Raw genomic sequence first — 23,791 nt, 5'->3', positions numbered from 1 at the left:
GTATTTAAAATAAAAATCCAATCATATCACATGAATCAATACTAATATTTCACCCTTAATATCATCAACTAAATTATACGTTCAAACGAAAATTCAAACCCAAATCAATTTGATTTTAAATAAAGTATCAACAAGCCTAGGAAAAATATTTCTTAGGAAATTTGAGCAAACGTCGTCGTTTTGGGTCAAAAAATTTGAAAATGCCTAAATCCCCGCTCAACCCAAATTGATCTCTGCCATTCCTCTTCCTCAACGTCCACTATCCCTACACTCCCATTCCTCCTCCTCCCCGTGCAGATGCAGAGTCGCCGGACGGCGTAGATACGACGGTGATACGGTGTCCTTTTGATTGAAATGTCGACGGTGGAGGATCTGTTCGTAGAAATTTTCGAGAGAAAGCATAAGATCATCGAACTAGTTAAGCAACATACTGACCGGTATAGTCAACACCTCGCTACTAAATGTAAAATCCAAGGAATTAATCCTCCTCCATGGCTCTTAAATTCTCATCAGTCTTCAAATCCCAAAGGTAATTCTTCATTTCAAGCTTTTGCTTGTTATTTTCGCCAATTTCTGTTGTTCCAAGTGTTCTAGGGTTCCGGTCTTACGTTAGGTGCATGCAATTGTAGGATGCAGGTCAAATACATAGTTAAATATTTCTTAAAAATATGCTTAGTGTGTGCAGTGGTACTCAGCACCCGCTGAATGTGACCGATAGAGGAAAACTTGTTTTTTTTTGGGATAATTGTGATGTCTGAGCCAGCTTTTTTGCACCTCGACTGATTCCACAGGATACTTGTCATCTTGCACGGCAACAAATACTAGGTAACTTTGTTCACCAAGGCTAAGACATATGAGAAGAAATCACCTAGTAATTTTGTGAACTAGAGACTTTCATTGGCCACTAGGTCACACCCTTGCATGTAGGAAAACTTGCTTGTTTATATACATCCGCATTCTCATTTATCTGTCAAAAGTCGAAATTTTGAAGTTTGAACAGCAGAGAGTTAAGGATTTTCATGTTTCTTCACTTTCTCCTTTTTCTAGTGTCTGATACGGGGAAAATGTTCTTGTTTATATACTCTTTGTCATCTGTTTGGTTTTCAAATTCATCTTTTATCCAAAATGTGTCTCCTTTTTCCTCAACAAATTTAAGTTTGAAGTTTTCAATTGCCATTTTCTATGCTTCAATAATTTCATGTTCTGTTTTGTTGAACAAGCGCTTAAATGATATCTCTCTCTTTTTTTTTTGCCAGAGCTGAACAAAGAACAGCTGATTTCTGTAAAAATCCCACGGCCACCTACTGTGCGCCAAGCTAGTGCTCGTTGCTCATTGATCAAGAGGCCAGTTGTCAGAGATGACAATGAAGAAATGTCTCAGGGGGAATTCTTGGAGGTTCATGTTACCAACAAAAGTTTTCACCCTGAAGATGGGTCTGCTAATACAGCTGTAGATCCTGATAATAACCAGGAATGTGCTCTGAATACTGTTCCTGAGCCTGATGTAAGTGTTAACTCTCCCTTAGATCAGACAGATGCAATAGTCCTGAACAATTTTAATGATTTAGACTTGTCGCTAGCTAGAATTCAGAGGTCTAAGTCTAGACAAAAGGCTCTTCAGCTTCGAAATAGTGCACAAACAGAAGCAAAGAACTGCTCCAGTCGGCAGAAAAAATGTGTTGTTACTCCTATAGGGATTGGCCTTTCTACTTCTGAACAAGTTGATCACAATAACGAGTCACAAAAATTGTCTGAACCTTGTGTAGTTAGTAGTAGTAGTGGTGGATTTAGGGAATCAGCTGAAAGAACTCATGAAGAAGAAAGAGAGATCAATTTACAGATGGGTGAAAATTCGAAGCATAAAGCATCTACCAAGTGTCTTGAGGGTGTTAATCATTATGTGGAAGTAGATAGCTTGACTGATGTTGCTGAGAGAAGTCATACAACAGAAGTAGATAACTCTTTTGCTACAGCTCAGAAAGGTCATTCAACACACAAACATAGTTGCAATTTTGCTGCCACAGGTATCAGTTTGTCTGCTTCTCAACTAAATAAATTTTCAGACAAGCCAGACAACCAGCCAGAATCTTTTCCTGTTGGTACTGAAGTCAGCAAGTTAACGGAATTTGTAGAAGTACACCAGCATGAGGGGATTGAAGTAAATAGAGTCACGAGGTCCAGAAGTAATTGCAAACAACTAAACTGTATAAATGATTCTCTTAAAGTGGATGGTTCTGCTGATGTAGTTCAGAAAGATGATCATACCCAAGCATGCTCTGCAGGTTGTGTGTCAGGTAGGTCATTGGAAGTGGCTAATACATCTAATATTCACAAACCAATAGTCAAAAACCACCAAGAGACTAAGAAGAAGAATGGTAGTTATTGTGGTAGAATCACAAGATCTATGGCCCCAAAATTGCCTTGTCCGGGTGATGATTCGCATGCCACTATATCCACATTTTCAGATAGGGTGAGCACTGATGTTTTTGCCCCAGCAATTGGTGGATCATCGGCAGTGTTATTTACCAATCTTGATTCTTTGAAATCAGCTAAACCTTCTCTAATATTGGATCATAAGAGCCCAAAGACACAAAGTAACATGGGCAATGAAGTCATAGCAGAGCCTATTGATACTTCCACTGTTGCTGGTTCTGGTGGTGCGGGTTCCATGTCTGCTGATTCAGAGAAGTCTTCGCATGAAAATTACGACACTCATTGTCCAACTGGCAGTAAATCAGTCACTCCTTCCTCTGATAACAATGAGACTCATAATAAGCAAGGTAACACTGAAGTTGTGATGGAAGGATCTCCTACTTGTAGGTCTAGAACTGGCAATTCTAAACCAAAAGTGGGAGTGGAACATCTGGTTGCCAATCCTCCACATGATTGTTTTATGCCCATAAAACCAAAGCAACTCGACTTTGATGACACAGAAGAGTGTAACCTGAAGATGACCTTTACTCCTAACTTTGAGGAGAAGAGCACAAAATCAACAGATGTAATTTCCAATACCTCACCAGAACCAACCTCAGAAAAGAAGATATCTGGTAGTCCTGTAGATAACAGAATCTCTAGGGAACAGTTAACACTTGAGCGAGAAATTTCAAATAAGTGTAGCGAAGTTCCAGGGAGTTCATTTTCTACGACAATCAGAGAGCCTGCCGGTACCGTAATGAATGGGTGTGCCTTGGATATGGATGAACATCATGCATCAAGGGATACTAAAGATGAGTCAAGGGGCGGACAATGTTCACGGCAATCTTCTTATCTGCATGATGATGAGACACTGTCAAATGATGTTGGTCATCATGATGCAGACACTAACATTGAACTCAATCTGAAGGAATCATATAATTCAATGGTAGATAACGTTGAAGTGGTATGTTACACACATATGTTTGTCTTACATGCATCCTCTTTTGGCGACACTATACAACTGTGTGGCAAAGTAATATATTCCTAATATCTATTATGTCTTCATTTTTACACTTCACTATCTATTTTTAGGATATCTTGGAGTGTATCAACAGTTTTCTGGTGCATGACTGCATGAATCTCTTGATTTGACATTAAAGATCTGCAAAATAGCTTGACATATAATCTAGTGACATTTATAAAGTTTTAGGTACTCCTAAGTTTAAAACTCTATGTATTTCAGTAGGCATATATGTTTTACTTTGCTGAATTTGGATGCCTGCAGATTCTGAAAAGCTTCAAATATCTGTTGTTCTATATAACCATGATGTCTGGGAAAATCTTCAAATATTTGATGAAGTAGCTTAAATCATTCTTGTAATAATTTGGAAGAGAATCATCTACTACCGATAAAGCCTTTAGGTGGTTGTTGTGCCAGAAAATTTTGATAAGTTCGTCTTTTCCTTGTCATTTCTTTGAAATTATGTTCAGTTATAAGCTTGTTGGGTTTGCTGAATGCAATTGACATACTTAAGATTTTGAAAGAGAGTATCTATGTCATAGTGTGATCAAAACTTACACTCATGCCATATTTGTAGCTGGCTGATACACAAAGTTATACAATTCATATTTGAAATTAATAGTGGTACTACCATTATTTTTGGCATTCACAGTTTTGGGATCTCCAGTAAGTCATAGGAACTTGTTATTCTATTTCCTGGCACACCTTGGATCCTTTTCAATATTTAGCCAAGTGGACAAAGGGCAGATGGTTGACCTATTTCTTTGTAATAGAGGGTGGATGCACCCTCTTTTGGCTGCTTCATGAAGAAGCTGTTTGAGTTTAGGACCTAATTACTTGCAAGATGACCTTCTATTTCAGAAGGAAAATCACCAATGTGTGCTCCTTTATTAGCAAGTTCAATCAATCTATTCCTCATATGAATTTCTTGGATCTTTGATTTAGTCTATTTTTGTTTTAAGTAGTAAACAGACAAAATTTACCCAATTTTTGTGGTACCCAGGCAGAACAATGCTCTGCTGACATGTAACTCAAGATTTAATTAGCAAGAGAAAGTTGAGCATTGTTTTCAAGTGTATTTGAGGTTGAATTTTTTCTCCATGGCTGGACAGGGAGGTAACAGTTGTGACAGGACTGCTCAATGTTTGTCTGCATCTTATGTTGCCAACACCAAAATTGCTGCTACACCTCACATCTCAAGTTTGACTAAAAAGGTGACTGGAGATACCCAGGATTGCTTGGCGAAGAACTTTGACATTGAAGATCCAATTTCCATTTCCCCAGATGCAAAGAAACGGTCTTGCACGCCAAATGATCCAAATTTATCCCGTTTCAATGGTGAAGACAGTTATGGAGATGTATGTGTCAAGTGTGATATGGATAGGGATTCCCTACCATCTGGACAGAATGATGATGAGAATCTCAATCTCTCCGTATCAAGCAAACTTGAGACTACAAGGGATCCCTTGTTTGATGACAGATTCAGATCTGCTAAGATGGATTCATGGCCACAAGTTAAGAGGAAAAAAGTTGAAGATAAGCAAACTAACTGCTTTTCTGCTTGTCCAAACTCTCAAACGTCAAAGCTTTATCAGGTACATGTGGATACTGTAAGCTTAAACTTCAACACAAGTCAAGAAAAAACAGACAATGTTGTGGAACATACACCTTTCAGAACCAAGAGTTCTAGTGTTAGTATATCCGAGAAGAAAAATTGTCATTTGAAAGAAGGAAGTGGTTCATTGCCGAAGCTGCTAAATGAAATGGTACGTGAAGAATCACTTTGAGCATAAAACCTGCTCTCTTGCCAACAACATTTTTTTCAGAAGTAAAAGCACTTGCACATGCTCCTATGTTGTTTAAGTTCAATCAACATATTGCTTGTTTGAACTCTTTAATGTAGTCTATATTTGTTATAAGTAGTAAACACTCAGAACCTACACAATGTTGGTGGTAACCAAGCAGAACAATGTTATGCTGACATATAACTCAACTTTTGCTTACCAATATAGAGTTACACATTGCTTATCTAACATTGTAACTTTTTCCCCCATGGCTGGACAGGGAGGTAAAAGTTGTGACGGGAATACTCAATGTCTACCTGCCTCATATGCTGTCAACACTAAAACTGCTGCTACACGTCACATCTCAACTTTGACTGGCGATTCCCAGGATTGTTTGGTGAAGGAACTTGAACTTGAAGATCTGACTTCCATTTCCCCAGATGGAAAGAGACAGCCTAGCATGCCAAATGATCCAAATTTATCTTGTTTGGATGGTGAAAATACTCATGGAGATGCATATGGTAAGCACAATACGGATAGGCATTCCCATCAGAAAGAGAATGAAATGCTTACATGGAGTCCACAACAATCTGGATCCAATGATGAAGATAATCTCGATCTTCCGGTATCAAGTGAAATTGAAAATGCGAGGGAGTCCTCATTGTTTGATCGAAGATTGAGATCTGTTAAGCTGGATTCATGGCCACAAGTTAAGAGGAAAAGACTTGAAGATAACCAATCTAACTGCTTTTCTGTTTGTCCAAGCTCTCAAATGTCTAAGCTTTATCAGGCACAGATGGATGCTGTAAGCTTAAACTTCAGCGCAAGTCAAGGAAAGACAGACAATGTTGTGCAAGGTACACCTTTCCGAGCCAAGAGTTCTACTATGGGTATACCTGAGAAGAAAAGTTGTCCTTTGAAAGAAGGAGTTGGTTCCTTGCGGAAGCTGCAAAACGAAATGGTACAATACTTAAAATTAATTTATTCCTTTGCATATTCAAGTTGATGCACAGATACTTTTGTGTACACAAGTAGACTTCATTGGTGTACACAATAATTTAAGACAAGGTTTAGGGTGTGTAGGAATTTCCTGTTGCAATTCCCTTTTACCATTTGTTTAGCTGGGAAACATTTTTCTTTTTTGCAAGTTCCATTTCACACTACAAATGGAACTATTGCAAAAATATGTCCATAACCATATCCTCTGAAAAATAGCTATCCTTGTTGTTAGTGTGTTTGTTTTTGGCAATTGTGACCCCTTGGGCAAATTAATGACTGCATGGATGTAAAATTCTGCTTGTCATGGAAGTCCATTTGGCGAACTAATGTGTTTAGGTTGTGTGATGACTCAAATTTTCTTCAATTCTAATTTGATCTTTTTGAGAGAAGTTGTTAAGTCTGAGCCACTGCCAGGGTCATTAACCGTATCACACCTTGTATTATGAATCAAAGACACCCTTGTATCACACCTTGTATTATGAATAAAAGACACCCTTTCTATGCTGGAAAGAGAAGAGGAAAAATGAAGTCTCATCTTTGCTTAATACAATACTTTCATCATTTAACTTAATGACTCAAGCTGGTTTAACTTAACTTCACCTATGACATAATTTCTGCTATGTCACTTATCTGCAGGATGTGATATGTTATGAAAAGCAAAATAACAGCACCGAGTCTGCTTCCTCATCTGATGACAAATTGTTACGTGTATCCCATGTCTCAAGTTTGTTTCAAAAGTCAGCTGAAAAGGAACTGGAAACAGGAGAAGAACATGAACTCCTTTCCAATGCTGAGAAGTTCTCCAATGAACAAGATATTCCAGAATCACTGCACCTTGAAAAGAATGTTGAGTTGGATCATCCTGAAAACCTGACTTGTTTGGAGAGAAAATCTCATATTGGAGAACAATGCCTATATTCCCAATCTTTTGTTTGCTCTTCTCCACAAAATAGAGACTTGGATATCGTTGATGCTGATCAATCAATGCCTGTGCTTGAGGGTTTCATTATAGATGCCTCAACAGCAGGTGGAGAATTAGATATTACCCAGCTAGAGATCAACTATGAGACGACCATTCAGCGTGCGAGCATTCTGGAGCAGATCTGCAAATCAGCAAGTGCACATACACCCTTGTCTCATTTCACATCTTCTTTTGGGTTTGACCGTGCTCAAAATCTATATCAATCTTTACCTAATGGGCTTCTTGAGCATCTGGATCTGAGCACCTTCTTGTCGGAGGAGGATGTCAACAAACAGGTTAGGGCAAGTGATAGCTGCATGGATGAAGTGAAAGATTCTAAACTGGAGATACCTTGTTCCGATTATCAACCTTCTTACGGATGTCAATTTGGAGGGAGGTCAGGAAATCAATACCAGTCTCCTGTTGGAAAGTTTTGGGAAAGGATCCCGTCACATTCTAGCAGTTCAGAGAAGGGTTTGAACTTAAACCCAGAGCTCATGTGTTTCCCAATTGAGGAGGATCCCAATAGTAGTGAGGAGAATGAGACTGCAGATGTGGCAGGTAAAATCCGTGATGAATTGGATTCAACAGTAGTGAAAAGTCATGTCAAAAGACTACCACTTGCATCAATATCTAACTCATGTCTGAATCCCCCTGCTTCAGTCTCTGCGGCTGAGAGGTCTCATGCAAGGGGAAGTTTGGATTCTGTCAATACAGATGTTAGCTGCAGTGGGCTTCATAATAAAGCCAAGAGAAAGCTTGGAAGTAGCTTCAGAAATATGAGTGCTGCAAAGGTAAAACAGACTTCTTTGATGGGTGCAAAAGGAATTAAACAAGGTAAGGAATCCCTTAGGAGGTCTAGTAGGCCAAAACTATCAGCTAAATCCAGTTTTAAGAGAGAGAGACAGAATCTTTCAGAAAAAGGGCCAAGTCATAACAACATTGTCACAAATGTGACTTCATTTATACCACTAGTCCAACAGAAACAAGCAGCTGCTGTATGTACAGGTAAATTTTCCTTCTTTTCTTTTACAGCAAAAATTGGAACTATTTTCATTATAAAAAAGGTAAAAAGATAAAAGAAGATTTGTAACAATCTTGATACTCTGTAGTGGCAGGACTGCTTGTTAGTATCAAATGGTATCCGTCTTGGTTGAACTTAGCAGAGTAGGATATTGATACAAGTAAATTAAGTTCTGTTAACTTGGTGTTTACACAATTAATTTTGGTGGTGTTTTGCATCGATAAATTTGAACTCCCTGGACGTTTATTTTGGAGGTTAGAAACTTATCGCTCCCCCCAACTTAAAAAGTCCGGTGGTATTAGCTAATTGGCCTTTGGTTGTCATTGTAGCATCTCCAGTGTTCTTCTATATAGTATCATGCTTCTACTATGCTTTGAGCATGTTATACCTGAGCTTTGAGATTTTGAAGAGTATTCAACAGCAATATCAAATTTTCCTTTGATTATGCAATAATAGCACCTACATTATTCTGCTAACTGAATAACATGTTACTTTAGTTCTCTCAGAATTTCCACACTTTGTTCAGCTGCTATTTTTGGTTGTGCTGTGCTGAAGATAAAAACAATCTTTACTTGAGTGAAAATGTTTAAAGTTGTTTGTATTCTTACTGGAACATAAATGAGGATTGAAAAACTAGAAAATGCTTTACTTCTCTGAGTTCAATGTGGACCTAGCGCAAGTACAATGGAAGAAAAAGCTCTAAATAGGTGGCAACATATAGCTGGAATTAAGTTTTAGTCATGATAATATGTTTACTTTAAGTCCAATGTTTTCTTGGAGATGCTGATTCCTATTAGAAATGTATATGCTAGATATAGCCAGTAGAAAATAAGAGAAAATTTAGTGCTTTTTATTTTTATCTTGATAATATTGGATTGAGACGAGTTTAAATGGAGCAACATGAAAATTCATATACCTGGGCCCAAGCGGCCCCAACTTGCCTGCAGCTGAGGCATAGTTGTTTTCTTTCATAGAATTGGATTCCCTTGTGATGATCTGTTGCAAGCAAAAGAAAATTCAATCTTGAAGGTTCAACATGTTATTTCCCAGCCAGCTTTGCTTATTCTGATCAGTAAAACAAACTTCTCCCACCCAGTTTTTCTCCTGAATGCTAATTCTGATTATGCAAAATGAAGCTTGTGCATGATCAAGGCTGCCTTTTGATAGTTACTGGTGTAATTACGATTTTTCTGTTTGTCCACAGGAAAGAGAGATGTAAAAGTGAAGGCTCTGGAAGCTGCTGAAGCTGCAAAACGCCTGGAAGAGAAAAAAGAGAACGAGCGTAAGATGAGGAAGGAAGCAATGAACCATGAGCGGGCACGGTTGGAGCAAGAAAATTCAAAACAATTGGAAAATCACAAGAAAAAGAAGGAAGAGGAAAAGAAGAAAAAGGAAGCTGATGCAATAGCAAGGAAAAGGCTGAGGGAAGAAGAAGAAAAAAATGAGAGGGAAAGGAAAAGAAAGCGAGTAGAAGAAGCACGACGACAGCAGAGAGAGCAGGACGATAAAATTCATGCTAAAAGAGCGGAGAAAGATAAAGGACTTCCCACTAATGTATTCAACATTCTTCTTACTAAGAATTCTCCCTTTTCTGCTTCTGTTTTACCGTGCTGGTACACTAATTACTGATTGCTTTTTCTGTAGGATGAAAAGACGATGGCTAAAAAGAAATGTAATAATGATGTTGATATGTCCCAAAAAGAAAAGGAAAGAGTTGGAAAGACCTTCAAGAAGCAAGAAAGTGAACCGAAGCCAACTGAAACTTCGAGAAATGATTCATTTCAAGCAACGCCATCACCAGGAAGATGTCACATTGTTGATAACTTTACTGATCATGAAAAGGTGATGCATCCACATAGAAAAGTCATAATTTATACGTGAACAACATCTAGGTTCATTATAGGTTCTGATTGCCCACAACCTACACTAGCTTTTCCCACAGCACCAATAAATTATTAACCTCCCTCCAAGAAAAATATTATGATTGACTGCGATCCATATGGAGTAGGCTATGTAGGCTTGTAACCCTGTTTGCATAGGCTAGTTTACGATTTGAGTTCCAAATCCTAGGGGATCTATGTTGACATCTCTTCTCACTTTTGCTTTGAGCTCCAATTCCTTCAATAAGCAATGCCAAATTGTCAGTTGTACTCCCTAGCATAACAGTTCCTGCAGAAACATCTACAATAAGTTCACTGTGCTTAATAACGTCTCCTGTAATAGCAGTATAACTACTACCCAATGAAAACATCCATTACATTCTCATTCTCAAAATTCTAGAATTTGTCCAGGTTTCTCTATTTATCTAAGCCATATATAAGTTTCTATAGTGGAATCCGACTTTAATCTTTATTCTTCAAATCCAACATAACTTTGTCAAGAACCAAGCTAGCAAAGTATAGTTAGAAAAAGAGAGGAACACATCCCAAAGAGAAGCCAGTTCCAGTTCATTTTTCGAGGACAGTCTTCTTCATCTAATAGACATTCCCAAAATGCTAGGTATGAGATGCATATGCAATTCACATATGTTATTCTACTCTGAAAAGTGAAGATAGTTGACGTAAGTAGCACGGTCTGATAGTGTTCAGCAAGGAGTGGTTGGTCCAAAGCCAGTTCCTTAACATATGCTAAAAAATTGGTTTATATTATTGTGCCAAGAGCAAAGACCGTACCTGCTTGTGATGCAAATGGGCTGGGGGCTGGTACTGCTAAAAAGTCCTAACTCATTTTATTGCATTCTCCGAATTATAACGCCTGCCCTTCTTCCATTTCTTATTTTCTTCCGAAACCTGCACAGAAGAAAAATGAAAGATGATGCATCCCAATGACAAGGTCATATTATAGTTGAAGGGCTTAGTTGTTTCTGCTAGGATAATTAGTGAGTTTAATATTGTGCCAAATATAAAGACTTTACCTGCTTGAGATATAACAAGCACTGTGCTGCTACCACTCAAACCTCTCCTAGCCGTTTTATCATATTCTCTAACTCTTATGCCTGTCCTGTTTTTCCAGTTTCTTCAGAATTCTGAAGTTGTTAGGTTACAGTCCATATGGCAACTTACCTGACAAATTTTGTACATAACTAATTATTTATAGAAAGCTTGTTTTTTGTTTTCTGGTCAAATGTTCATGGCAGAGTTTTGCTTTCAGTCCTCACACTGGCATGTATTTTAATTATTGCACAGGCTGACAGTGAGTGTGGTACCAAGAAAAGTCGAGAGAAATCATATGAGATCTCACCTTATCAGTGCTCTGATGATGAAGAGGATGAGGATGTAGATCTACCCATCCGAAAATTTATTCCCTCGTGGGCCAGGTGATCAAATCTATTCTTTATAGCACCCGAAGCATTAAATCTTCAGGCCCTTCCTTCATAATGTGTAGTTTATAAAACAGAAAAGTAAAGAAAATTCACCTTAACATATATCAGCTTGTAATACTGCTAACATTTCTCTCAACTAAAATTGGATGTTTCTGCAGTAAACCCAATGTGGCTAGTGTCCTACCTCTGCAGCAAGGAATTGACCCTGATTCCATATTTCCCCCCAATAGTTTCTGCAGTATGGATGAAGGTATCTTTTTCCGCCTTTTATTTAACAGCTAACTGAGCTTCTTTGATTGCTTTCTGAATTAGAAACTTTCTTTCTTTGTAGTACTTGTGCCCAGGATTGTTCAGCAGAGACCTGTTGCACCTATCTGATTAATTTTACCTCAACTTCAAAACTTGTTTATACAAGGGTAGTGCTTCTGCTCGAAGACAAGGTTGTCTCTTCTTTCCCATATTAACTTGTCATTTGTAGTTTCTTGTTTATGCTTGTCACAATCATATGCTAGAAATCTATTTTGCTTGGACTCTTCAAAAATGCCGCCAAGTGCATGTTGAATCCTTTTAAAGTAGTGCATTATTTGAGGATCCAACAACATTTTTGGAGAGTCTGGAGCAGCGTAGATTAGATTTGACTTCTGGTGTGTATTTGGATAAATTTCCTTGTTCTGCCTCCCATACACTTTTTACGTTACCTTCATCATCGATCTCCAATCAACGAAATTAACTTTATATTGTTTTTTGGCAGGACTTTTGTATACATAAATTGTACATATGGGAAGGTGATATTTGCTATGCAGCCTTGGCAAAGCCTGTCTTAACGGCTGTGCATGCTGTCGTTTTCATTCCCTTTCGACATGTTCTCACTTCCAATATCAGCGATTCAAAAACCTTTCTAATGTATATACGCTTGAACCTTGATGATTAGAATACAGAACTACAGTCATACTATATGGCTGTCATTTGTTTAATTTTTTTGACATATATGATTGAAAGGAGAAGGTAAACACATGTTGTTATGAATGCAAATGGCTAAGAGACCATAGCGGATGATTGATCAAGAGCTCAAGGGAGTGGTAGAGGTATAGGGCTTAGCCTTACAATGACGTTGAAGGCTGCTCGTACACATAATGGAGGACTTCCCGACATATGTTGCAACATATCTAGTAGCATGTTCTTACTTCATCTTTCCCTTAATAAGTCATCAAATTTGGTACTTTTTGATCTCCAACTGCTTTGGGTAGGATGAAATAGAATTTTAAGTCGTTGATAGTTTCCAATATTTGGCACTTTTCATACTTCTTGAATTGGGAAGATGGAAAATTAAGTGTAGAAGATTAGGAGCATGTAAATTTCGATCTTTTACTGAGCATCATTTCTTTTAAATAGAAAAGTGTTCCGATTCTATTGGATTAAGTTAAAACATACTATGGAGAAACTAAACTTTAATTTGGACTTTCTTATTTATGATTAGACTTTGCTAGTAAGAAGCTATTTCCGAACCAGATTCCATAAATTCACGTGTTCCTAACTAAATTAATGAATAAGGAAGCACATCGGGGTGGAGTTCAAGAACTTTTGTTCTGCCTATTTAGTTTTTGCACAATCAAATATGGTTTTTTTTATTTCATTCCACGTGATGAACTCATCATGTATAAGATTATTGAATTGAACCCTAACGGCTCTATGGGTCTATTACTATAGACTTTATAGATTTAAATAAAGTGGAAAGGTGATTCAATAATCACATTGCATTCAGTGTCATTGTTGATTATTGAGGCCATTGTCCTCTTTGGAGATTCTCTGACAACTTTCTTGGATTGCATAACACAACTATTATATATTTACTCGTCCTTAATTACTTGTCTATTTTGATAAATTAAAAAAAGATAAAAAAAAATTATCTACTATACCCTCAATTAATTACTTTGAAAAAGGGTAGAACTTCTTGAGAATCTTAAGTTTTTAATTCATCCATTTCATAATTAATAAGGGTAAAATGATAAACTCACTATATAAATTATTGTTTTCTTAATAGGTGTGTCAATTTAAAAGTGAAAAAGTAATTAGGGACAGAAGGAGTAAAATTTTATGGTAAAGTGATCAATATTATATCACCTTTAATTAAAGGTCTCGAATACGGGATTTTGATGTGATGCTACATGTCATAGGAATAGTTTTACCTCTCAAAATGAAACTTCTGAATGTGAATTCAGATTAATCGAACTCCAAAATGAGTATCAAACAATCATGTTTTAGATACTCCTCTCTTACAAACAACCTTCCTACTCCACTAACATCATAATAAAATCAACATATATCTTATTCTTCTCAAACTCCATTCGTGAGACTAACTACATATAATTTATTAATATTATTATTTGTGGATAAGTATTAAAACTCGTCAAACCTTTTCCTCGATGTTAAGTTTCTACCAAATACCTTGTCGTCAATATTATACAAAAGACCACAAGTAATTGGATAAATATGCTAGCAATTCACCAATAAAAAAAGAATATAGGTGTATAGTAGGGCCATTGGGGTACAATTATTCTTTTTCCCGTTAATTTTTTTTTTTTATACACCCAAAAATATATACATGCAATAATTGGTCAAACAAAATTAAATAATTTGGTTCAAACTTTGTCGTACAACGGCTTGTTTTAAATTTTAGTGTAGTCAATGGGACCTAAAATTCACTTTCAATAAATACAATTGTGGGCAGTGTATAATTACAACGACAACGACTTAGTATATCCCACAAATAAATTCTAAAAAAAAAACACGTAAATTTTATTTTGTAAGGTAGATAAATTATTTTTGATAGATTTTTAACTTGAAAAAATACATTTTAGAAAACAACAATAATAATAATAAGTTGCATTTATATTAGGGAAAAGGGATAAATATACCCCAAACTATTATAAATGGTATGCAGATATCCTCTGTCATACTTTTGGGACATTGATGTACATGCCGTCCAAAAACTAAAGCATATATACCATTTATACTAACGGACATACACGTGTCATAATCTTATCTGCCGACCCGACGGATAAGATTGCACGTGTTCCTATTTAGTCTTCCGTTAGAGTATAAGATATATATGTTCTAGTTTTTGGACGGTAGAGACACCAATGTCCCAAAAGTATAACAGAGGGTATATGCATATCATTTAAGATAGTTTGGGGGTATATTTATTTTTTGTTCCTCTATATTATAAGATATCAAAAATTATTTTTTGATAGACTCTCAGTTTAAAAGAAGAATATACTAAATGAATATAAAAAGATATAATAACAAAATAGTAAAATATAAATCATATTAGTAGGGGCCCTCAACAAGTAGGACTTCCAAATTCGTCTGCATGTCTATATTACCGTTATAAGTTCTATTATATTCCTCTCGACATTATTATATACTTTTTCTCTTTATAACTTTTTATGATAGTAGTACTTTAGCCCCTCAATTATAAATAAAGTTAATTTTGATCCCTTGATTATTTAATATATTAAACCTTCTGATTAAATGTGGTTTTATTTTTTTATGTAAGAAATATGTTGAATATAGATTATTTTAAATGTATATTACTCTAAAACGTGAAATAACAATGTGTAGGTTTGATATATATAATAGTGACCGAAAAAGCTTATGTGGAATAATTGTAATTGTAAATATCTTATTTAGTTTAGGAATTTATGAGTCATTTATCGAGGAGGTGAGACGATTCATCTTAATTTTATTATTGCCAAGTATGCTCCAAGCAATTGACTATTATAGCGGGTATCTTCATTTGAGCGAATTTAGAAGTTATTTTCTTTTTGTTATTCCATGTAAACGTAAAATAATACACGAACAATTATATAGTGATATAGTTCATTCTTGATTGCTTATGAGGAACAGAAAAGAATACACATTTCGTAATTGTAGATTAATATGGGTTGTCAGATATTTTAATGATCAAAATTTGTTATTATTATCCTACGTATTAAGTACTTGTATTTTATAAATTTTCTATCTTCCTTCAGAGTTATGAATGGAGTTTTATGATAGGAGACAACAAAATTAGATGATTTATTTTTATTTTGATGGACAATGATTATCAAATAATAATAATATACTCCACATTTTAACTAAAAAGAGCAAGAACATAAAAAATAATATACTAATTATTCTCACAAATAAAATCTGAGAAACTAGAAAAGAAATAGTGTATATGTAGACATTATCCTCCTAAAAGGGTAAATAAATTATTTCTAGTAAACGTTCGTCTCAAATACAAACATATCATAAAATAATTCGAAAAACAAAAATAACGAAAGTGAAGAAGTAAATGTATCTCAAAAGATTAAAGTTGAAGGTTATGAAAAATTAAAGTACAAAAAGTGATTACTTATTAATCCAACTTCTTAAATAAAAAATAATAATTATCTCATAAATATTTCTCTAATCTCTTTCTTCAAAGTTAAGAGAACCGACAAACCCAAAGGCGCCTATTTTTCATAACCGTTTATACCCCATTATCATTTTTTTTTCCCATTCACATTTCCACCATCTCCACTAATTCAATCACTTTAATGTGTAAATTCAAGATTCTATCTACTTGTTCTTCATTTTTCTGAAAAAAGATTCAATTTTTCCAAAAATAAATTCCACCATGTTTGTTTCCATTTTCAGGTTCTTGATTTTCTTCAGTTTCTTCTTATTAGTATCATCACAAAATTGCAGCTTTGATTTACAATCTTTTACACTTCGGAATTTCACTCTTCTTGGTGATTCTTATCTTCGTAATGGTGTTGTTGGTCTTACTAGAGAGCTTCAAGTTCCATCTTCAAGCTCTGGTTCTCTCATTTACAATAACCCCATTTCGTTTTTCGATCCAGAAACCAAGAAAACGGCGTCGTTTTCAACAAGATTTGCTTTTTCTGTTAGTAACATCAACCCCTCTTCGTTTGGTGATGGATTGGCTTTTTTTCTGTCACCTGATAATCAGACATTGGGTAGTCCAGGTGGGTTTTTGGGTTTGGTGAATTCTTCACAGTTAACTAAGAATAAGTTTGTTGCTGTTGAATTTGATACTAAGCAAGATTTGCATTTTAATGATCCTGATGATAACCATGTTGGTCTGGATATTGATAGTCTTATTTCAATTAAGACTGCAAATGTGAGGTTAGCTGGTGTAGATTTGAAAAGTAGGAATTTGATTAGTTGTTGGATTGATTACAAGAGTGAGGAGAGAAAGTTGATGGTTTTCTTGAGTTACTCTAGTTTTAAGCCTAAAAAACCAATCTTGATTGTTGATATTGACTTGTCTGATTATCTAAAAGAGTTTATGTATGTGGGGTTTGCTGCTTCTACTGAAGGGAGTACTGAATTGCATAGTATTGAGAATTGGAGTTTTCGAACTTATGGATTTGGCCCTGTGAGGCCTCCTCATAATGTTTCTGATAATACTGTGATTGTAAAGCCTCCTATTATTCAAGATTCTGGCCATAAACATCATAATAAGAGTTTTGGGTTGGGTTTTGGAATTGGTGGTCCAGCTTTCTTTTGTGCTGTTCTTGTAGCTTTTGGTTGGATTTCTGTCAAGAAATGGAGGGGTCTTAACACAGAGAAGAATTTGAAAGCTGAGCTTGTTACTGGACCGAGGCAGTTCAGTTACAAGGAGCTGAGGTCAGCTACAAGAGGATTTCATTCCAGCAGGATTATAGGAAATGGGGCTTTTGGTACTGTTTACAAGGCGTTTTTCATGGAATCGAGCTCTATTGCTGCAGTGAAAAGATCTAAGCATAGCCACGAAAGTAAAACTGAGTTTGGGGCTGAATTATCAATCATAGCATGTTTAAGGCACAAAAATTTAGTTCAGCTGCAAGGGTGGTGTATTGAGAAGGGAGAATTACTTCTTGTTTATGACTATATGCCCAATGGGAGTCTTGATAAGGTGCTATACCAGGAATCCGAGCATGGGAATCCACTGAAATGGCCTTACAGGTACAATATAGCAGTTGGTTTGGCGTCTGTTCTGACTTATTTGCATCAAGAATGTGAGCAGCAGGTGATTCACAGAGACATAAAAGCCAGCAATATTATGCTTGATGCAAGCTACAATGCAAGGCTTGGCGATTTTGGGCTGGCAAGACTTATGGATCATGACAAGAGTCCGGTCTCAACACTTACAGCTGGAACAATGGGATACCTTGCTCCTGAGTACCTTCAATACGGAAAAGCAACCGAGAAAACTGATGTTTTCAGCTATGGTGTGGTTATACTAGAAGTGGCTTGCGGGAGGAGACCAATTGAAGGAGAAGGGAGTGGTCATGAAATGGTGAATTTGGTTGATTGGGTTTGGAGACTCTACTCTGAAGGTAGGATTATTGATGCAGCAGACAAAAGGCTTAACGAAGACTTCAAAGAGGAAGAGATAAAAAAGCTGCTACTTGTTGGACTGAGCTGTGCAAATCCTGATAGCACAGAAAGGCCTTGTATGAGGAGAGTATTTCAGATACTCAACAATGAGGCGGAACCTATCTTTGTTCCGAAAGTGAAACCAACTCTAACTTTCTCCACTAGTATCCCGTTCAACATTGATGACATTTTCTCAGATAGCGAAGGAAGTGAGGCACCAGAACATGAGCTTGAAATCAGAATAGATTGAAGTAATAGTCTTGTGAATTTTCTGCAATATATATAGCTAGAAATTCTTTCATTTTTTTGTGTGCAATTGTAATGTGAGCTGATATACATTAGGCCTTTTGACTATTGTTTGAAATGAGGAAAGTTTAGTAGCCTGAGTTCAAATCCATTATATTGAACTCTATGCTATTGTCTGTTATCCTGAAACATTTCAAGGTTGTTCAATCTAATCCGATTAACATGTCATTTATTTCATCTTCTGCACATTCTTTCATATCATGTACTGCTAATAGTAGTTTTGTCTGCTTATTCTGAGAAGAGCTGTTCGGATAGTAGTGAGTCGAAAACAGGAACTTTGAACACTATAGTCTTGTTCACTGTAATATTTTCACTCTTAAAACATCAGATTCATATCCATTATGACTAGAAAATGTGTGATCTTTGCTGAGAATCCAAAAAAGGATAACAGTTTCTATTGGCAGAAGCAGAGAGAGCACATTCCAACAAACAACAAATACCATTTTGTTGATGACAGATTGTGCTCTCTCTCTTCTGTCAACAGAATTTCTCTCTTTGAATCCTCAACCAAATCATGGTGATTTCTATGATAAACATTGATTAATAATCGCGTAAAAATGTTAACTAACAACTTGTCAACGGTGTAAAACTATATCAATAGCATGAAAAATATTTACGTTGTCAATGTATGTAACTTAACAACAACCTACACCTCAGTCTCAAACAAGTTGTGGTTATGAATTCTCGCTTTTTCTTTAAGCTCAACTCATATCAGTGTATGTAACTTAAATACAAAGATTTTTTGTTTTTGGTGAAATGACAAACTCTTAGTTTGGAGCATGAAGGTGATGAGTGACAAATAGTTCATTTATAGAGAAGATGAGAAGATCCAAAGAGGGGCAAAAGATTTTAATCATCTGTTGGCTAATATTTTGGAAGGTACTTTGGATTTAGAGATTCTACTAAATAAAGGCAAAAATAAGTAAAGTTCATTTTCATGTATATTTATTAACCTGTAATATATATACTGAATATACATGGAATTAGTATTGATGATACTGAACCTTCAAAGCAAAAATTATATCATACTTATCTATTTCTAGTGTTAAAGATAGTGACTTGTTGTGACACTCTTTTGCATAAGCATCCAAGGTCTGAACATTATTTAATAGTGAAAGAGATTTATTTGGTTAAGAGGGAAAGAGGGAAAAATATAATATTTGAAAATTGAAGTTGAAAAAAGGGCACAATACATAAATATGCCTTTAACTTGACCTTAATTGACATCTATATTGTTCAATATTGGATCTGTACAAGTAGACACTTAAATTTGTATAAAGTTGAACAAGTAGACACACGCGTCCTACAGTTGCCACGCAGGACGCTAATTGCCATGTATGACGACATGCGTATCTACTTGTTCAACTCTATAAAAGTTTAAGTATCTACTTGTACACACTCAAAGTTGAAGGACATAAATATCAAATGAGACCAAATTAAAAAACACGTTTATGTATTATGACCAAGAAAACTATTAAGAAGTTGGGAAAAAAATCAGTACCAAGGACCAAGGGAAGGCATAAGAAAATGAACTTACACCTATTAAGGGTTAAGGAATACTCTATCCTTTCTGTTATATTTCTCTTTTACGCGTTATTTAAGAAATCATAAATAAGAAGTGTTTGTACTAATTTATTCTTAACTCTCTTCAATGTAATCAATATGGTTTACTTTCAAAAACAATTAATTTTAAGAAAAATAATATTTTATAAATGGACAAGTATTTCCAAATGAGTATTTTAAATAATATTAACAACTAATATGAATAACAATTAATTTTAAGAGAACAAAAATTTTGTAGATTGACAAGTATTTCAAAATGAGTACTTTTAGCAATATTAACAACTAATATGGATCAAGGAAGTATCCTTCAATTTCGTTAAAATAGGACGAAATAACATTAATATTGGCACACATATTTTGAAATAAGCAAAACCAACAAGATTAATAAACCACAACTAACAAGTTAATAAACTTTAATAAAAAAAAAGAAGAAGTTATAGCATGATAGCCAAAAAAAAAGAAAAAGAAATTTAACTTGATCAGACATAAGTTAAGGTAATACTAAATAAGTAATTTTAAAGAAACCAAATTTTTTGTATAAACGAATCATTTTTGGTGATCACCATGATATGTAGGAAACAATTTAAATGGTCCTTTGAATGTCCTAAATCAAAAACCCTTACTGTACATGAGTAGCACGTCACCATCCGCAAACATATATTCCGGTATGATATAATATAGACAGGCCGCTCTTTCTTGTATAGTAAATAATTGAGTCCAGGATTCCTTAATACCGTAATTTTTCATTACCCATAACTTAAAAGTGCTCCCCTCTATATGTTGGCAAGTACAATAAGCACAAAGCATTTCATTTATTACTGAAACAACATGTTTTATAAGCCTCATGTTGGGAATATTGCAAATTTCATGTGGCAATGATATCTCTCTGTACAACTTATTTGATATAGTAAACGAAATCACAAAATGGTTGGATAAATCATCCTTAGAGATCCAATGAAATGCACCACGAACAAATGCTAAAGAGTCACCAGGATGCAGACCATTGTGAAAGGCATGAGGATGTTTGTCAATTTTTTTCCAAGAGCCACTCTTTAGCGCGAGGATATTACTGTGAGGTCTAAAATCATAACCACCATCATTGTCAATCTTAAAAATCTTATAGTCATCACTAATCGAGTCATATCCAAATCCGTAAGTGCTAAAGAATGCATCTTCATAAGTTTGTCGAAGTTCAGGATTAGGAAGTAGTATATATTGATTCATTTGTAGAAGGGTTCCACGGTAAATAGCCATCACGATACATAACAAGAGACAGGCCATCACAACAACATAATATTTCGTAGTGCCTCTTTGGATAATAATTTAAAGGGAAACCACTAAGCTTTTGTAATGGTTGAGCCGATGATAAAGAAGAACAATAACATGAAATCGTACCAGAATGTTGTCATGCAATAAGATTTTTTTTATTTTTCTTAGCATGATTGAAATGCTTTGCTTTAAAGTAGTTTGAGGTGATCAATGTATTCCAAGATTTTGATGCACATTTAAATCGAAGAAGAGATTGGACAGATAATCTAATGAGAATTTCCACAATTATTTCTTCTAAGAAGCGGATTTCCATGGCCTAGATAGAACAATTAAACCAAATTATTTGCTATAAACAAATAACGAAAGAAAATTAACTTAAAACAAGAAATAATAACGTGTGCATAATAAAACTCACCCCATCAACATCCATTTGATTTATCTCTATGGAACATTTGTTTCCATAACTCAAACTCATGAATCTCGTTCAATTGTCAAACAAGAACCCAAAAAAAATAAAAATTAAAAAAATACTTCACAACAACCTTTAAGATCTGGAAACATCTTCTTCTCCCTTTTTGATGAATTTCCCTTTTTGTACCCGCTATGACAGGATCAGAATTTTTCATTAAGGAATTTAAAATATAAGAAAATAAATATATATGAAAAAAATAAGGAGGATTAATCTGCTATATTTAAATTTTTTAAAAAAACATTTAGCACTGTGTAAAACTTATTATAGGGAGAAGGCCAAAAAAAAGTTAATCAAAATAGAAAGAAATAAACACTTAATGAAGAGACAAATAGATTGATGTCTGTTCATGAAGAAGCATTAGAATGATATTTTTAGTTCCTTGATAATCTGTGTTACACAATCTCACTATACATGCTGTAGGTATCAGAGAAACAAATATCTATACCTGGCCAAAAATGATCTAATAGATATACATGATACATAAACTAGGAATAACTACTCCTATTTGATTGCCAGAACTTCATCTAGATAAAAAGATTCCCCTGATCAATCTGTTTCAGAGCAACCATATGGTGAACTCATCAGATCATCTGCTTTCTCATCAAACATCCTAACTTCGGTTTCTTTGTGACATACCTGGTTTCCCTTTTTCCCTCGATCTCCCCTAGAAGACACTGTTTTGTGTTTGATACCAATAGCTTCAGCTTGATCTGCGAATAATTTCTTTGAGATGGATGAACAGCATATTTGTTGATATACATCGTAGGTAGCTGCATGAGTGTATTCCCCATTCAGAATATTTGAAAGAGGATGCAACACGGAAATTGGATCACTGTTCCTACTTAGAGTTTCCTTCATTTCTAGAAACTTAGAAACCAGTTCTGGCTTGCTAAACTGAATAAAGACAGCACTTTCATCCAAATGGTGGACAGACAAAACAGAATATATAATATTTCAAATAACAAAAGTATAAAAAGATAACAAATATGTAATATTTCATCCGTTTAAAAATGAACGGGTCTAATTTGATTTGATATAGAGTTTGATTGGGCGACACATTTTGTGATTCTAAATTAAAGTTATGTCATACTATAATGTCTTTTAATCTTGTGACTTTCAGCATATCATGCACAAAACTAAAATTAAAGTGTTGCAAGAAAAAAGATCTTATAAAAGGAAGAATAACAAAGAATAAACTATATTATGGGAATGAAATTCAAAAATTGAAAAAGGAAAAGGGGGTGAGTCCACTCTTTCCCAAAGAAAACAAAAAGCTGCATCCACTTGAATAATACGGAAAATTGAAGGACAATATATAACATTGGTAAAAAGGGACGGAGGGAGTATTACTTTGAAAAATATATTGTACTGTTTTACTTTTTATTTATTCCTCTCATCTTTAACTTTAACCAAAGCTGCATTGCACTCTGTCTCTTCTTCTTTTCTATTTTACTCCCTCCGTTTCATTTTATATGATATTTTTTTACTTTACACTTATATCAAGAAATGATGTAAATATACCCTCCATTTGAGTTTTGGTGCAAAACTACCCTCACCGTTACTCAATAGGCTCAAAAAATATACCATTAATGTAAAAAAGAAATAAAAAGGACTACTAATTAAAGTACAGTAAGTTAAGTCGAAGTATATCTGAATGTGAAGTACTATCTTTTTTTAGTCATGTTGCATGCTTTATAAAAGAAAGTTGTTTTTTCTCAAGACAAATATATCAAGAACTTGCATGATTTTTTCATATACGAGCTAAAATGCTAAATTCAAATTATGCCATCTCATTGCCAAGTAGAGCAAATATATATCAAGCAAAGGATATGTAGAAATCTTGAGTACTCTTGTCAAAAAGTCTAAATCTATTACTCATTTTCTATCATTACTGCACAAAATTGAGTTAGAATTGTTAAACTGAACAATTCAAACATATACACTGGAACTAATTGTTCTAGTAGGAAAATTTTGCTCTTTGTATCATTCCTACGTGCTAGTTTTCTCCGCTCAATATACTATAATATGCAATTAGTTCATGTTTACTTTTAAATAACTTATATGCATACAAGAGAAATATTAAAAGGTTGCTATTTATCTTGATTACTATATATGTTGCCGCTTGTTGAAGAATAATACTTGAAGGTTGAAGTTAGTTTGTTTTGCAATATTGATCAGAAATGACTTCAGTACAATAAAAATAACTTTTAGTGACAATAAATATACATATTAATAAAGAGTTTTAGC

General features: G+C 34.9%; 2 protein-coding genes and 1 long non-coding RNA gene across 4 annotated transcripts; 2 read left to right on the top strand and 1 right to left on the bottom strand.

Annotated features, from left to right (window-relative positions):
- Nucleotides 1–253: 253 nt before the first annotated feature.
- LOC125875600 (uncharacterized) lies at nt 254–12,497 on the top strand. 2 transcript variants are annotated; one of them, XM_049556584.1, is made up of 12 exons: nt 254–529; nt 1,257–3,379; nt 4,549–5,202; nt 5,501–6,181; nt 6,856–7,741; nt 7,844–8,188; nt 9,409–9,758; nt 9,849–10,046; nt 11,390–11,520; nt 11,685–11,776; nt 11,858–11,966; nt 12,278–12,497. In XM_049556584.1, the coding sequence occupies exons 1-11, from the start codon at nt 355–357 to the stop codon at nt 11,902–11,904; spliced, it is 5,682 nt and encodes a 1,893-aa protein (XP_049412541.1). In that variant the 5' UTR covers nt 254–354; the 3' UTR covers nt 11,905–11,966; nt 12,278–12,497. The 2 variants fall into 2 exon arrangements, with proteins under 2 accessions (XP_049412541.1, XP_049412540.1); XM_049556583.1 differs by having other exon boundaries at nt 6,856–8,188.
- Nucleotides 10,097–11,255, bottom strand: LOC125875603 (uncharacterized). Its single transcript, XR_007447453.1, has 3 exons — nt 11,119–11,255; nt 10,877–10,993; nt 10,097–10,373 (listed from the first exon to the last, which is right to left on the bottom strand). It is a non-coding gene; the product is annotated as an uncharacterized LOC125875603 (long non-coding RNA).
- Nucleotides 12,498–16,026: 3,529 nt separating the features above from the next.
- LOC125875602 (probable L-type lectin-domain containing receptor kinase S.7) lies at nt 16,027–18,286 on the top strand. Its single transcript, XM_049556586.1, has one exon. The coding sequence runs from the start codon at nt 16,187–16,189 to the stop codon at nt 18,182–18,184; it is 1,998 nt and encodes a 665-aa protein (XP_049412543.1). The 5' UTR covers nt 16,027–16,186; the 3' UTR covers nt 18,185–18,286.
- The last annotated feature ends 5,505 nt before the right edge of the window (nt 18,287–23,791 follow it).

The sequence above is a fragment of the Solanum stenotomum genome, chromosome 9 (genome assembly GCF_019186545.1).
Source record: "Solanum stenotomum isolate F172 chromosome 9, ASM1918654v1, whole genome shotgun sequence".
Lineage (NCBI taxonomy): Eukaryota > Viridiplantae > Streptophyta > Magnoliopsida > Solanales > Solanaceae > Solanum > Solanum stenotomum.
Note: the sequence above shows the minus strand (reverse complement) of the source record. Positions and strands in the feature narration are given on the sequence as shown.

Excerpts from the sequence above, each read along its gene's own strand:
- LOC125875600 (XM_049556583.1), top strand. The coding sequence starts at position 355 with ATGTCGACGGTGGAGGATCTGTTCGTAGAAATTTTCGAGAGAAAGCAT. Across the intron at positions 3,380-4,548 it reads TGGTAGATAACGTTGAAGTG|GGAGGTAACAGTTGTGACAG; the intron begins GTATGTTACACA and ends ATGGCTGGACAG. Across the intron at positions 9,759-9,848 it reads ATAAAGGACTTCCCACTAAT|GATGAAAAGACGATGGCTAA; the intron begins GTATTCAACATT and ends CTTTTTCTGTAG.
- LOC125875602 (XM_049556586.1), top strand. The coding sequence starts at position 16,187 with ATGTTTGTTTCCATTTTCAGGTTCTTGATTTTCTTCAGTTTCTTCTTA.